The sequence below is a fragment of the Gracilinanus agilis genome, chromosome 1 (genome assembly GCF_016433145.1).
Source record: "Gracilinanus agilis isolate LMUSP501 chromosome 1, AgileGrace, whole genome shotgun sequence".
NCBI lineage: Eukaryota > Metazoa > Chordata > Mammalia > Didelphimorphia > Didelphidae > Gracilinanus > Gracilinanus agilis.
In genome coordinates this window covers 339,294,193-339,310,543 of record NC_058130.1, presented here as the reverse complement: position 1 = coordinate 339,310,543, position 16,351 = coordinate 339,294,193, and the positions used below count along the sequence as shown (strand labels likewise).

Sequence of the window (16,351 nt, the reverse complement as noted above, 5' to 3'; positions counted from 1 at the left end):
CTATTCCACTTTCAATTGGGGAAATTTTTCATTTACATCAAACCTAAACCTGACTGGGTAATTTTGCTCCCTCCTCGTTCAATCCTTTGGAGTAAAGCTGAGCCCATCCAGCCTCTTCTTCCCAAGACACAGCTCTTCAAGTATTAGAAGGCTCTCAACTATCATGCAAGCTTCTCAATCGCCCTCCATCATTGATACCCCTAAATCCTCTAGTCTCTGAAAGGATCGGCGTTGGCCCAAAAAGTAGAAGTGCGTGGGCCCCCTGTCAGGCTCTCAAAGTCCCTTGAGGCGCGGGTCAGGAACGTGGAAGGCACGATGGCGCCGAGAATTCGGGGACACCCCGGCTACGCGACTTCTGGACCTCTAAGAGTCGCTGGTGCCTACAAGGGTCCTTACATAAGAATGTACCCCGCGACCCACCACGCTCCCCAGACTCCTGCCCCGCAGCCGCAGAGTCCCAAGTTTCAGGTTCGAGATTCCCCCGGCAGCCGTGGGTGGAGCGCGCGTCACCTCTTCCCGCCCCCGCCTTCCTCCTCCCCTCCCCCTCTTTCTTTATAGGGAAGCCAGCTACAGGAATTTCTCCCTCTCGCAGCCTCTGCCTGGCCACTCCACTCCTCCTCGAGTTGTGGGGGGCGACCGCGCGCGCCGCCTCTTTCTGACCCCACCCCTTTCTGAACCCACCCTTCCCCACCCCCGCCGGCTTTGCGGTGGGAGGCGAGGCGAGGCGCGGGCGCGCTCTTTCTCAGTCTCGGGAACACCCCGCGCTTCCGTCCTCCCCGCGTTTCCGGCGGGCTGCGCGCGTCTGGCTACGCCACGCTCCTCTCCGGCTCCAGCCTAGCTCCAGCTCCAGCTCCAGCTCCATCTGCACCCGAGGGGCTCGCTCCTTCTGTGTGTCTCGAGGCTGTCCTCGGGCCGGGGGCGCGCAAAAGTTCCCTGAAGGGAAAGAGGGGGAAAGAAAGGGCGGGATTGCCGGGGCAGGCATGGAGGAAGAAGCAGTCTGGGGATTAGACTGGGACAGTGACGAGACGATAGTGGAAGGGTCGGTGACCGAGAGCGAGCTAGAGGATGACGAGTTGCCCCTGAAAAGGTGACGGCTTAGGCGGCGCCGGCTCGCCGGGTCACCCCGCAGGGCCTGGGCTCGCTCGCGGGCTGATGCGGATCTCCCTACTCGGGGCCCTCGGTGACGTTTGAGGCTCTGCCCCCATCTTCATTCACCACGGCTGGGCAGTGATCCCAGGCTATCCCAATAGCGCTACGGGGACGAGGTGGTGAAGCCGAGGAGCTGGGTTCAAATGCTGATTGCTGCTTGTTCCCAGAGGGATCTCAGGCTACTCACTTAACCTTTCGGGAGCCCTGACTCCTCGTCTAAAACTAGCGTGAAGGGTGGGGGTGGGGTGACCCGTATGAACTAAATGGTCTCCACGGGCCCGTCCAAAGCTGTGATTTATCAAGGAGGGATGCTTTCTCGTGGTAAACTTTGGACACTGTGCCCTAGTTCAAGATATCCAAAGTTTTCCATCAAAGGGTGCTTTTGCTTCAGGCACTTATAAATATGTAATGGTTAGGGTTAGGGTTTGGCATATGCAGAGTCCCGCGTCTAATGCATCGTCATCAAAGCATTTATTAACTTTAAGTTTGGCAAAGTGCTTTACAAATAACTTATTTTATCCTTATTAAAAAAATTAAGGAAGGTGGGTACTATTTTACAGATAAAAACTGAGGTAGGCAAAGAAACTCATAACAGCTAGTAAATATTGGAGAACCCAAGCTAGGAATGGACGTAAAAAGTCAATCCTATCAAAGCCAAACTTAAAATAGAACAAATTAGAGCACTAGCAGTGGTAGAGAAAGTCTTATTAATTGTCATAACAATTTTTCCATTCCTTTTTACTTAAGAATGGAAAAATCTAAGAGATTTGACCAAAGCTGCAGAGCATTATGGGTAGCCATTCTGCCCATGATAAACTCAGAATGCAAAGTATTTGGTATTATATTTGATGCCTTTCCAACTTGATAGGAATCTACCAGATTTTGTGTTCCTCTGGCATAGCTCTTGAGAAGCAAAAGTTACCTCCACACTGCTATGAAGCAAAAGCAGAGTAAGGAGCAGAATATAGACCCCTTTGTGCAATGCAACCGTGCCATTTTGCTGTTTCTAATCTCAAAAATAGGAAAGCAAATCAAAGCAGACTCCAGTATAATGAAGATTGCCAATTAGTATAGGTATTATGTATTCTTGCTCCTTTAAACAAATGTTGATCATGGACTAAAAATTTATTTCCATGTCTAAGGTTTGTTCAATATTCTGCCAAGAACTCTAGCTCTAAATTATCTTATGTGATTTCTACAATGGTTAGCTTTCCCAGAAGCTGCTACTGTCTAAAAGCAGTTACTGGTGGTCAAAAAAATGTGAATACCCCTTATAGCAACTGACTATATAGTCCCCTAGCAATGTTCATTAAATTATAAATTCTTAGTGTTGATTGATAAGGTTTAAAGAGAGACTTTTGTCATATGACATCTGAGTATTACTTGCCAGCCTTTATTCTCTAAACGCTAAAAAAAGTTTTTGATTGAGATTTCAAGACACTGAAAGATGCTTTCTGATTTAATCCTTGTGTAGCATAAATAGAACCTCATAACAGACTGCTAGCAGAGGAGTTTATATGTATATATATATATCCTAATCATGTCTCCTTAAACAAAGTGACATAAGGGAAATATTTAATACAGTATGACTAGTCTATATATGAGGTTAATCCTATATTTTAAGTCTTTATATAAGGAGATTATGCTGTATCCATATGTGCATTCTTTGTAAAAATCTTCCACAACATTTTTTATTATACATTTAAAGGAAGGGAGATATAGGGAGGATACTTTGCAAAATATGAGAAGACTTGGAATTAATAATCAAATCAAGTAAATGAAGCAGCCTTTGGGGGGAGGGAGAGAGAGAGAAGTCCAGATTCAACTGATGAAAGTAACATAGTGCCACATACTATTTTTAGAATTACACTAAAAAAGATGTTTTAGTTATATATTTTCATTAACTCTAATCATAGCATGCTACTATGGTGCTCTTTTGATTTTGATGAGATCTAAAACTAAAGTACTTTTATTTAAAATTTTATTTTTTTTGTACAAATAAATGGAAGTGATTATATTCAATTAAGCAAATATTTTGCAAGGTCTTTTTACACCCTCTCCATGTCCAAGTCTTCTCTCAACTTAATGTTATTTGTTGAACTACTAAGTATCACTTCTCTTACCATATCAACTTGCTGCTTCAGTATAGTTTTCTTCACCTAAATTAAATAAAAAGTGGAAAAAAAGAATAAAAATACATAGGCAGGGAATAAAGGACAATTTAAAAAGAAATATGAAAAAAAAACAGCCTAATTTTAAGGTGTGTTTTTTCCTCATAAACTTTTAAACTCTAAAAATTAAGAATATTCATATCTTAGAAAAATAGTTCTCTAGAACATTTCTGGGTTTTTACAAGAAGAACAAAAAGAAAATAGGATAAAAAGATGAGAGTAATTAACTCTGAAATTTGACAAAATAATAGTTTTAGTCTTAAAATTTCTAAAACAATGCCTGTAGTATTATTGAGAAATTTGAAAGAGAAACAATAACAAAAAACAAGAACACTGGCCTTATTGGCACATGTGCATGGTTTGAAAGGAATTTTCTTTCCTCTTCCCCAAAGAATGAAGAAATATTGTCACATCTTTCTAAATTCTAAGTAAGAGAATTTTTAGAAAAGATGTGTATGAGATTATCTTCACTCCCCTGTCTCTCATAGTGAATGTCTACTAACGGAAATTCCTACACCAACTGAGCTTTGAATTTTGGTGGTTTTGGAAAAAATGAAAAATGTTAGTTAGAATAGTAGACTTTGGTTACTATATTGTTTTCTTATTAATCTAAAACAAGTACAATAACTTGTGCTTTTTGTGTTGATTGAAAGGTTATTTTTTGCTCAAGATACATCTTTTATATCTGATCCAAGTTTTCATTCTGATCTCAGACGAATGTATGGAGGTAAGAAAGGATTCTTTTAATAGGTATAAACCTTTTATTCTTATAGGTATTTTAAAAAGTTTATTAATTTGCTTTAACTTTAAATAGAATCAAATTTCTTATAGACTTTTATAACTGCCCCTGAGAAAAAGTTGTTCCATTGCTTCCCTATAGGGCAGATAAAAGTCAAGCAGATCCCCCAAGTGAACCTGCATTCTATCTTTTTTTTAAAGTGGAAAACCTTTTTAATATACAGTCTCCTTTTCCTAGGTCCAATTGAAGGTCCATAAGAATGCTTAGATTGAGGGAAAATTCTCTACCACCTTGCTACTTCCTATATTCACTGAGCACTGAGCTTAGTATTTTTTTAAACATATTAAAATTGCTACAGTTCAACTTGTTGACTAATGAAATATGGGGGTAGGCTGGAAAGGGAAGACTATTCAGAAAGATGCATTAGTATTATAGTTATGATAATTATAATAATTTATATTATAGGTGTTTCCCAGGTATTAATTCTTTATGTGAGACTTTTGACAACATGAGCTTTAAAAGATATAGAAGCAACTTTCCTAAACACTTTTATGTCTTTAATTTTCTCTCTCTCTACTCTCTCTGTCTCTGTTGCCTTCCTTAGGGAACAGGATTATTTAAATATAATGGAATAACCATTGAAAAGGTTTCAGCAGATCAGGGTGACAATCCTAAATCTGATTTATGAGTTCTGTGATCTTGTCAGATACATATTCAACAAACATTTTTTATTAAATATGCAGGACACTACTCAATGCTGAGGATAATGACAAAAACCTCTAAAACAATGTATGCCTTTAAGGAAAAATATATGTAAAAATGTAAAATGTATTCAAATTTTACAAAGTAATTTCAAGAGAGAAAGAACACCAATAACTGGGGGAATGAGGAAGGTGGTAACAACTCTGTTATTTGTTGAAGGAATATAAAAGTTAAGAGGTGAAAGTATAAGGAGTAAAAAGGGGTTTTTGATTGAATATATTAAAAGATTAGGTCTCCAGGGAATTAATAATTATCACTTCCTAATTAAAGAATAACCTCAAGTCAAATTGACTTTTATGGAAGTTTATTTACAAAATATAGGAGAGAGTGGAAGTAGAGAGATGAGAAGAGGGTAGAATAAGAGATTTGTATTCAAGTCTGGACTTTACTCCAGCAGGGCTCCAGAGGCCCAGCCAGAGGCTAAAAGTCAATTAACAAGGATTTTAGCCACAAGGGCTTCTCCCAATCAAGGGAGCCTCCCAGAGGCTATTAACTCCTGGGAGGCTAAAGGAGGCAGCCTTCTTCACTGACTACTAAGAGAGAGATTTAAGAGCAGTCTTACCAAGGTCTTAAGGTCCCAGGTCCAGGTCATGAACCAGAAGCTCTCCTTCAGGTCCTGTTCATGAACCAGGAGCAAGCCCTCAGCTCACTGAGGTCTCTTTTTAAAGGGGCCTCTTTTGTGTCACTTCCTGTGCCTTCCTCTTAGTTTATGTGTCTAATCACAACAGACACTTTTCTTAGGACTGCCCAGGAAGCAGTCAGTAAATTCTGATTTGTCACTCACTCTAGCCCAGGGTTACAGACCACCCAACTTGTGAGTTAAAAGGAGATGTTTTCACCTTTGGAGATTAAATCTAAAGATGGGCAGGGTAGATTTAATCTCATTATCACAAAAGTGAAGAGGTATTGCATCCAAACATAGGGGTCTACTTGTGGAAAGGCATGACAGTGGCAGATGGAATTTTGTATAAAGGACCAGTTTCACTAGAATGGAGAGTGCATAAAGGTAAGTAAAGTGAAATAAGATTGCTAAGGTCGGTAGGAGTGTTATTGTGTTTGGCTTTAAGTGCTCAATAAAAGTTTTTCCCTTAGAGAGATTAAGGAATAACGGAAGATTTTTGAGTAGAGAAATTAAATAGATCCGTATTTTAGGGATGAAGAGGATTTAAAAGGAAAGGAGACACTGAAAAGGATCTCAATCTGGGTGAAGAACATGTGATTAGAGTGGAGATGGAGGAAGAGATTTAAAGATAGGACACTTGATAAATGACAGCATACAGAGGATGGGTGTGGTGAGGAAACAGTAATACTAAGGTTTTGAACATAGATACCTGGAAGGATAGTAGGGATGTTTCTAGGAAAGGTGGATTTGAGGAAATCTTCTATTTTGAACATGTTGAGTTTGAGGTGGCTATGTTCAGAAGGAAACATAAAAAACCTTTTCAGCATTTCTACAATGAAGTCGAAAACACCTCTGTTTACTCCTAAGGTTGTTGAAGTACTATGCAAAATATGTCATTAGTTTTATAATTAAAACTGGAGTGGGAACTTTAATAAATCAGGTGGGGCAAATTCCCAGGGTTCCAAACCACTAAACAGTATAATTTTAGCAAACAATCTCTGTTCTCTTTTTCAGTTTTGCAAGAGGCAAAAAAGTACACTTTATCACCTAGTCTTGATTACTGTCCTGGACACAGAACTAACAAGATTCTAGATATGAGACTTCAGGTTATATAAAAAGTTTATTAGAAATTACTTTTTAGTTTTTCCTTAAATTTTGAAACTTGTATGATGATCTTAGTTAAAGTATAATTTAGATAACTATAAGGTCATGGGTATAAGCGCTGTGAATATGTTAAGATAACTGTTCTGTGGCCACTCTCAGGCCCAGCCAACTCTCTTAAAAATGCATGGAGTTAGTCACAAAGAGAATTCTGGGTGGGGGAATGAATATTAACGTAATGTAATTCATGTCTTCAGTTGGAAGAAAAATTTAAAGTACTCATCTTCCTGGTGGTGAATCAGTAGCATTTTTGTATCATCTCTTTCTTTAAAATTAATTAATTGAAGAAATAATTTTGAAATATCCCTTATCATAATGTTAATATGAGGTTAAATTACATTACTGAGCCACTTTGTACCAATCTTAGCTTTTGCTGGGAGTAACCACTGCTGCTGCTGCTGGGAGCAACACCACCCTTCACTTGTCTCCTTCCTCCCTTTTTAAAAAAAAAATTTTTTTTTAAACCCTTAACTTCTGTGTATTGACTTATAGGTAGAAGAGTGGTAAGGGTAGGCAATGGGGGTCAAGTGACTTGCCCAGGGTCACACAGCTGGGAAGTGTCTGAGGCCAGATTTGAACCTAGGACCGGCTCTTAATCCACTGAGCTACCCAGCTGCCCCTCCTTCCTCCCTTTTTGAACAATCTCTATATAGTAGTCCTGGGTAATTTGGATTAACCGTTTTAATTGCCCTAGATGAAGATAGTAGATAGAATGATAAATGAAAGGGCAGACATGACTTTCCCTTCTCCTAAAAGGTTTGATGGAATGGGCTAATGTGAGTGGGAAGCATTTAGTCCAGGCACTAGAAAAAAGAGATGGTAAATGATATAGACCAACCACTTCAAAGCAAATACCTGTTTGAGTGGAGTTAGAAAGAAGAGGGCTGAATAATGGGAAGTAGCAAAGCCAGGGCAAAAAGGAATTAAGAGGCTCACTGGAAGCTAAGAACAACAAAAGTGATTTAAAAAAAAAAAAAAAAAAAGGGCAGCTGGGTAGCTCAGTGGAGTGAGAGTCAGGCCTAGAGACGGGAGGTCCTAGTTTCAAATCTGGCCTCAGCCACTTCCCAGCTGTGTGACCCTGGGCAAGTCACTTGACCCCCATTGCCCACCCTTACCAATCTTCCACCTATGAGACAATACACCAAAGTACAAGGGTTTAAAAAAAAAAAAAAAAAGGACCTATAACTGAATTGAGACCACTCCCTGTAGCAAATTAAAGACTCATTATGTGCTTTAGAGGAGTTTTAAAATGAGAAGACAGTTTCTCCTATCCATTTCAGGTCCTATATATGATGGCAAAGGTTTATACAAATAAGGGATTATCTAATAACTCAGGAAGTATTAGGGCAGGGAAAAAGAAGAAAAGCCATACTCAAGACTTAAATTTCCAAAAAGATTTATTCAGGGATATTCTATACAGCTGAATAGGTCAATACTGGAGACTGATAACAGGCAGTATAATTCTCCAAATCTGTCAGATTGTGGTAACTCTCAATATGGCTTCTTAGTTTTCTCTTTTTTCACAGAAAAAGTCCTAATTTTTGAAGGGTAACAGATCCCTATGTTAAGGATAATCCTTCTTTTCTGAAGGTTCTGAAATAGTGATAAATCTTTTGAATACTGTAATTGGTTGAAGGAGATGAGAATCACAATATTATAATGTTCCTTTCCCCTATCTACTTGAGGTGGAGATGAGAAGGACCTTCTATTATTGCTCCAGATGCTATGTGACTGTTTGGATCTAGATGGAAAATTGGAAAGATGGGGAAAACCGCCTTAGCTGTTTTTAGAACCAAAAAACAAAAGTAAAGAGGAAAGAAACTATGTAGATTTACAGTGGAATAGCTAATTGATATGGACATGAGTGTTCCCTGGAAGTTCTACCTCTAAATTGCCCACTCTAGGTTAGGAGAATAACCTTAGGCTATTCTCTCAAGTGAATTTTAAAGTCTCCCTGATGAAGTTGTTTAAAATTTGTTTTTTTCCCCCTTGAGATTCCACAAATGAATGTTAATTTAGGTTCTATAGGGGAGGTGGTAACAAACTTCCAATATACAAAAATTATAACTTGAAGTAAAAGACCCTATATGTGAATATAGGTATGAACAAATGAGTATATGGTTGTATATATTCTCTAGCAAGCAATATTAATTCATTTGCATTGCTTAAAGAAAGATGGCACTTGTACTTACAAAATTTTAAGAAGCAAATATATCCTAATACAAAGAAGAATTCTGAAAACTACCAAATAAGCACTATAAAATGGTTCATGGCTTAGGGGAAGAAGAATGTGATCTCCCCAATGAAATTATAATACAATAAAGTTTTTTATTTGTTTGTTTTTTTAACTCTTAACTTCTGTGTATTGGCTCCTAGGTGGAAGAGTGGTAAGGGTGGGCAATGGGGGTCAAGTGACTTGCCCAGGGTCACACAGCTGGGAAGTGGCTGAGGCCGCATTTGAACCTAGGACCTCTGGTCCCTGGGCCTGACTCTCAATCCACTGAGCTACCCAGCTGCCCCCCTACAATAAAGTTTTAATGTCCAAATATTATGAGGTATTGTTATGGGGTTACAACTGGGTGTTGTGGGGTACAATGGTGAACCCCTGGGTTCGGAAGGATACCTTTTACAAGAATGCAGGACTCTGAAACTTAGCTTAAAAGTAAAAAAGATTTATTAGTAAGATAGGATTAATGTCCAGCAAGACAGCATGAGTGGAACAACCCTGGGGGTTGCTCCCAGAATGCCTCAGTTCAGGGGTTTACAACTTTACAACAGTGAGTACATGAGATTATGTCATGGTATGGACGTGACTAGTGGTAAGCACTTAGGTATTCCATGGGGTGCAGGGACTGCTTGAGACCCTCATGGTTTAGGGAACAGATGGATGCCAGAGATACAGCCAATGCTATCAAGGTGTGGCCTAGATGTGTATCTCTTTGTCTATCTCAACCTAAAGGAAGATCCAAGGATAATAGTAATCTCAAGGTCTTATAGTGGCTATCAGATGTTCTTGGGTGGAGTCACAAGGACAGAAAGGAGTAAAGGAATTTCCCTGCTTATTGTTTACCTGAGTTAAGGGGTACAGTGTTCATGGCATCTCTGTACAATGTCCATGCCATCTCCCTACCATGCCATCTCCCTTCCATGCCCATGCCAGTATGACCAACTCTGATTGAATCTAGGAAGGAATATCTCAATTGGCTGATAAAATAAATTAGCTGCATTTTTGTGGGTTATAGATAGATAAGCCCAGAGGAGCTCAGAATATTCCAGGCTTAGGGAAGTTATGGAGTGAGATTTCTACAGTTGGGGAGGAGAGAATTTCTTTTTTTCTCCTTATACATCATGACATCAAGTAACAGAGCAAGAAACACTCTTTCCAGCAGTTCAGGGATGGGAAAGATTGTAGGCAAGTAGGAGACACTGCATCCAGTGAGGAGGAGATGAAATAGCACTAAGGTAACACAGCATACATACATGCTAGAAAGCACAATTAACCATTAGTATATTTAGTATAGGAATGTTCTGAGATGGCATGGCAAGAGCAGTACAGTAATGAGAAAAACAATCTTCTCATAAACCTGAGGCAGGGAGGATATATGGCATAGAAAGACAGGTCCTAGACAGACCTTTAGCAATCAAGAGTTAGGGAGGGGGAAGCCCATTCATCTATGAAAAGAGAAGACTTTCAGGCTCTGAAGTACCAGAAACTGATAGTTGCCATTTCCATGTATGTAATCTATTCACTTATTTTATTATCATTGTACATTGAGTTTGATTCCAATTTTCTCGTGCATGTTTGTGGGAATTTTTTGGGAGAATGTTTTTGTGCCTATTCTTGCCCTATCATCTTACTAAATGCCTTTGTGAGAGTTAATTGTGTCCACTGCCAGTCACTGTTCATGGGAAGCACACTGATAGGGGTGTATGAACTATAAATTTTCCCAAGAAGATGAAGTAGCAACTACCCTCTTGAGGATCAATCTATGAGTACAAGTACAAAGTAGGGGAATAGCTCTGGGAGAGGGGAGGGAAGAGAAGAGGGAAAGAAAATGAATCATGCAAATATGGAAAAATATTTTTAAAAATATAAAACCCCAACAAAGTGGGGTAATAACCTGGAGGGATACTACAATATTCATCATAGTTTAAGGTACCCCACAACAGGGACCTCTGCTGGGAATGGAGGACAACAGCAATAGAGCAGGAGATGAGTTGATAGTGAAAGAAATAAGATATAGGGCACTGAGAGAGGAGCAAATTTTGGTCTGGCTATATTTCACTTAGGATGGTAGTGTACTACATAAGGATTGTATAGCTTCTTGCAGGATGAGGATGGCCCACATGCCAGGGATGGTGTCTTGATTCTTTATAGCCTCAGCACCAGGGGCAGCTGGGTAGCTCAGTAGATTGAGAGTCAGGCCTAGAGATGGGAGGTCTGAGGTTCAAATCCAGCCTCAGACACTTCCCAGCTTGTGTTCTTACCAAGCTTTGTGCTAAGCATTTTACAAATATTTTATTTGATCTTCATAATAACCTGTGAAGAAGACACCCTTATTATCCCCTTTTTTTACATTTGAGGCTTACATTGCCAGTAAGTATCTGAGGCTGGATTTGAACTTAGATCTTTCTGACTCGAAGCACCACCTAGCTGCTTCATAAATAGAGAAATAACATCATAAATAACTTTAGATAAATGTTAAATATTAGCCTTTAGGGTTTGTTTGTTTTTTTGCCACCAAGTAGCACACAATTTTTTTCCATATTCTTTAACATAGAAAAGGTTTATATTGACAGCTATCTTAGAGGTCTATACTGGAAGCATAATAATTAAGATTAAGTTTATCTTTATTTCAATCATAATTATCTTAACTTGTTAAGGGCATTTTGACTGTTTGGGATAGATGGTCCACCTTTATATCTCATTTTCCCTAACTTATGTAGTTCTAGAATTTGACAATCAGAAGCATGATTCCTAAGGAAAAAGTCATATAATTGTTCCTAGCCTCTTAACTGCTATTCTATTTTATTTATTCGTCTCTTCAACTATACTATGAGCAAATAGCAAGCAGTTATAACATTCCTACAACATCCCTAGCACTGTTAGAAACCTAATCTACAAGTACAGATGTAAAACAATTCTTGCCCTCAGAAGATTTATAGATGAGATGGGAAGACAGCATATGAATATACATGTATAGGAAAAGATTATGTGTGTGAACATGATATAAGTATGATTTGTATAAATGTACATTGTCAATTTGAAAAAACACAGAACCACTAAAGTAGTCATAAAACCAAATCTTTAATCTGGAAAAGAGACAAGTCTTTAATATTCGCCCACCACACAGAGCCAAGGGCTAAATACCACACAGAGTCAAAACTCTGAGGCTCTGGGGACAGTGTCTCTGAGAGAATCACAGCCTAAGATGATTCTCCAAAGAATAATAGAACTTGGGGACTTAATACCTTTTGGGGAATATAGTATAGCAAAACCTACACTGACTTGGTTACATGCAGGCTTGGCAAAGAGGCTATAACCAGAGGCTGGGGTATTAGGGAGTGGTCTAGACTACAATGGATACAAAAAGATGGTTCCTGCCAGGTGTTAGTCTTCTTAGGAATGGATCTCTGATACAATGGGGACACTTGTAAGAGTAAAAGGGTAATTGAGGATTTGAGCATTTCCATCACTTCTATTTAGGACACTTAATGGAGGATTGGTTCAGTCTAAGACAAGGTCAGTTTGGGACTTCCCCTAAAAGCAAGTTCCCAAGGGACAAAGGCAAACTTGGGGCTCCCAAAAACCCAGTTGATGACAGATATGTGTGTGTGTGTGTATGATTTTGGGGAGGTGGCATAGGAGAAATCTGGAAAGGTTTCATGTAGAAAACAATACCTTAGCAGAGCCTTAAAGAAACCCAGATATTCTGTGAAGTGGGAATAACGAGGGAGAAGGAATCCCAGGCATTGGTGGGGTGGAGTACATAACCTGGACAAAGATTTTTAGATGGGAGATTAAGTGCCTTGTGTGAGAACCAATAAGAATGCTAGTTTTTCTGCATCTTTAGAATACTGGAAGGGAAATAATGTGTAATAAGGATGGTGAGATAGGATGTCAAAGTTTATATTTGTTCTTTGAGAGCAACTGAGGATTATTAAGTAAAGGAGTCACATGGTCAGACCTATATTTTAGAAAAAAATCACTTTAGCAGCTATATGAAGGATGGATTGGAAGTTTTAAGCAGCGAGACCAATTAGGAAGCTTTTGAGATAGTTCATTTGAGAAGCGATGAGGGCTACATTGGGGTTCTTGGCTATGTGAGTAGAGAAGGGGATAGACAGGAGAAATACTATTGTAGAGTTAGAAATGAAAAGCTTTGACAACTGTGATTAGATAATGTGAGACAAACGAGGAGTTGAGGATCACACCAAGGTTTTGAACTGAGATGCCTGAGAGGAAATTGGCATATTGTCCTCATTGGAAATAGGAAAGTTTGTAAGGACAGTTTTGGAAGGAAAGATGAGTTCTATTTTGGACCTAATAAGTTTGAGATGCCTATGGAATATTCAGCCTATAGTATTCACTGGCAGCTTATGATACCAGATTTCAGAGAAACCTGGGCAAAATCTGACAGTCATAATCATTGCTAACATGCTTATAGTGCTACATGGTTTGCAAAGTACTTTATGTAGGTTTATTCTTCTGATTCTCATAACAAACCTTGTAAGGTAGGTGTTACAAATGAGGAAAATATGAGTTGATAAAATTGTGATAGTGTATAGAGAAAAGAAAGGCTGGACCAGGTTAGGGGGATCATATGGCTGATAAGCTAGCAACCCCCCCCCCCCTCCAAAAAAACCTGAGTAGACAAAAATGGCAGACTAAGAACCAGGAGAGATTTAATGTTTTTAAAACCCAGAAAGGAGATAGTATCTAGGCAGAGAGTGTGATCAACAATAATAGCAGGTGCTGCAGAGAGGTCAAGAAGGATGGGGTTTTAGAAACAGTCATTAAATTTGGTTGTTAAGAGATCATGGGTAACTTTGGGAAGAGCTGTTCCAGTTAAGTGATGAGGCTGGAAGCCAGATTGCACAAGATTTGGAAGAGGAGATGATAGCTAGGAGAGAAGATAGGACAAATAGGTACCAATTGATTGAAATATTTCTTTCAAGAGTGGCAGCATTGAGTTGATTATTGTTCCCTGAACTAGAGGTAGAAGGAGATGGGAGACATAGTCTGTACCTATCTTAAATAATAAAAGAGTAATAATAATAACAATAGCTAGCCTTTATGTAGTGCTTTAATATTTGCAAAACACTTTACAAATATTATTTAAGTTGATGCTTATAATAATCCTGAGAGGTAGGTAGGTCTATTGTTATCCCTATTTTATAGGTGAGGAAACCAAGGCATACAGAGGTAAAGTTAGGTTCCCAGTGTCAGTTTTTCATGGCATATTATAATTCTCCACCATATGCATGTCTTTACTTTTCTCTTCTCTCTAACTCTTTATTTGTTCTGACCATTTCCTTCTTTGCTGTCTATGCCTTTGAGTGGTTTTTGAACCACAGTGTTCAAATAGAGTCATTTAAGAGTTAACTCTTTGTACATGGCTGGATTTACAGCACATGATAAAGTGTCTCAGGGGTATATACTCTTTTGAATGTATGTACCAAAGTAATAGAATATCAGAGAGTAGTTTTTTGTGCATAACTATTTTTTATAATATGAAAGATATTTTAACATATTCAGGCTCTAGACTGACCTTTGGATGGGATTTTAGGTGGGGCAGAGTGGGTAATAGAATGTGGTGTTAAATCTTTTTTAAAAATATATTTATAGCACACTTTTAAGTATAAGATATATAATGAACTCTTTCCTCTTATTTTCTTTAGATACTCTGCAAAAAAAAAAAATCAAGTCCTGATCAACTTTTAAGGATTTCTGAAATGAAATGCTCAGGCAGAAAATTTAACAGCGGCTCTCAGAACCATTTGGCTTGAGCATACTCTGTATAGATTTTCTCCTGACTTTTTTTCCTTCATGGAAACAAAGAGCCCTGGGGATACATTGTTTGGGTCTATCATATTATCTGTCCTATTGATCTCCTAATATTAGTTCCAAGTGACAAACATCATGGGGAGATTTTTCCCACATGTAATTTTTAATTCCCACATGTAATATGTACTATGTTTTCTGAAGTTTTCCTCCTCAATATGAAGCCTTACCAATTAATCAACAAGCATTTATTGGGCACTTGTGCCAGGTTCTCTGCTAAGTACTAGGAGATACATAGACAAAAGTGACAAAGTTCCCACTCTAAAAGACCTTTACACTGTAATGGAAGAGGCAATTCAATAACAAAAAATGTTTTTAAAAAAAGGGGGACCCTAGAAAAGGCCTCTTGCAGAGGCTGGCATTTGAGCTTAGTGTTTTAACTTATAAATGTAGTCATTATGATTTGAGAATGAAAGGCTTGATTTTTTTTTCCTCTCTGGAAATATGTTAAGAAAAACATAACATAACATATACAAATATGTTATGAAAAATTTTTAGTAGTGATTATTTTTTCAGTCATAGCAACTCAAAAAAAATGAACTGGTAAGGTCAGTTCAGTAAATTTTCAGTTGCATATCACTCTTTATGACTCCTTTTGGGAGTTTTCTTGGTTAAGATACCGGAGTGGTTTGCCATTTCCTTCTCCAGCTCATTTTATAGATGAGAAACTGAAGCAAACAGGATTATGTGACTTGCCTAGGGTCACATAGCTATAAGTATCTGAGGCTAGATTTGAAGTCAGATTTTCCTGACTCTAGGCTTAGTTTTCTGTCCACTGTACCACTTATCTAAGGTAGTGATTCTCAAACTTTTTGGACTCAGGACCGGTCCATTTACATCCTTAAGAATCATTTAAGTGCCTTCTCTTCCAAGAGCTTTGTTTATGGGGATAATATCCATATTTATTATATTAAAAATTGAAACATCTTATATTGTTAGTTTTCACTTTGTGGACCCACTGAAAGATGCTTTGTGACTCCCAGGTATTGTCCCCTGTTCATATATTTTTGAGAAACTGCATTCATGGAAGGGGTGCCCAGAATGATGAAATCTTGGATCTTTGAAGTATAGAGATGTTTAAATAAATATATATGCTAACATACTGTTTGGAGTTTGAACTGGCCTCCAAAGTAGAGCCCAAATACGCAATTTCCTCTGAAGAGTAAATCTTCAAATATTGAAGGGCATAGCTCATACACCTTAACTGCATCAGAAGGACAAAGTGCTGAAATTTCACTTTCATTTATACATGTCTTCCTAATCAGTGAGTAAAATTTGTCCATATAAGAGTGACAGTTAAACAATCATGGATTACAAAATGAGTTTTTAAAGTATTTGGGAGCTGTGATGAACAACTTAGGTCATTATAAGAAGGAAGCAGCCACCCTGCTGTAAATGATTTTTGTGTTTGTATCATTCTAGAAGCAGCCTCTCCAGAGATTCATCTTGTGTATAAACTCAGAGAGTATCTACAAGAGCAGATGAATAAGCACATGATAAAACCAGTATGTAGAGATTTTATTACTATCAATTTGGAGGACTGTTGCTGAAATGTCACTGATTAATGTTTTGAAACACTAATTAGTATTCTCATTTATGATGGAAGCTAGAGAGTGAAATTGCCTTCCTCCTTACCTATTCCTATTCCTCTTTTTCACCTCTTACTCAATTTTCTGGCTTCC

The 16,351-nt window shown here is 38.4% G+C and overlaps 1 protein-coding gene across 1 annotated transcript in view; it reads left to right on the top strand.

The window, feature by feature from the left end:
• Nucleotides 1–315: 315 nt before the first annotated feature.
• The window catches only part of ANKRD31 (ankyrin repeat domain 31), a 188,979-nt gene continuing 172,943 nt past the window's right edge, over nucleotides 316–16,351 (top strand). Inside the window, exons 1-4 of the mRNA XM_044680804.1 lie at nucleotides 316–490; nucleotides 715–1,087; nucleotides 3,974–4,047; nucleotides 16,092–16,174. Coding sequence (XP_044536739.1) covers nucleotides 316–490; nucleotides 715–1,087; nucleotides 3,974–4,047; nucleotides 16,092–16,174 — 705 coding nt within the window. The remainder of the gene's footprint in view (nucleotides 491–714; nucleotides 1,088–3,973; nucleotides 4,048–16,091; nucleotides 16,175–16,351) is intronic.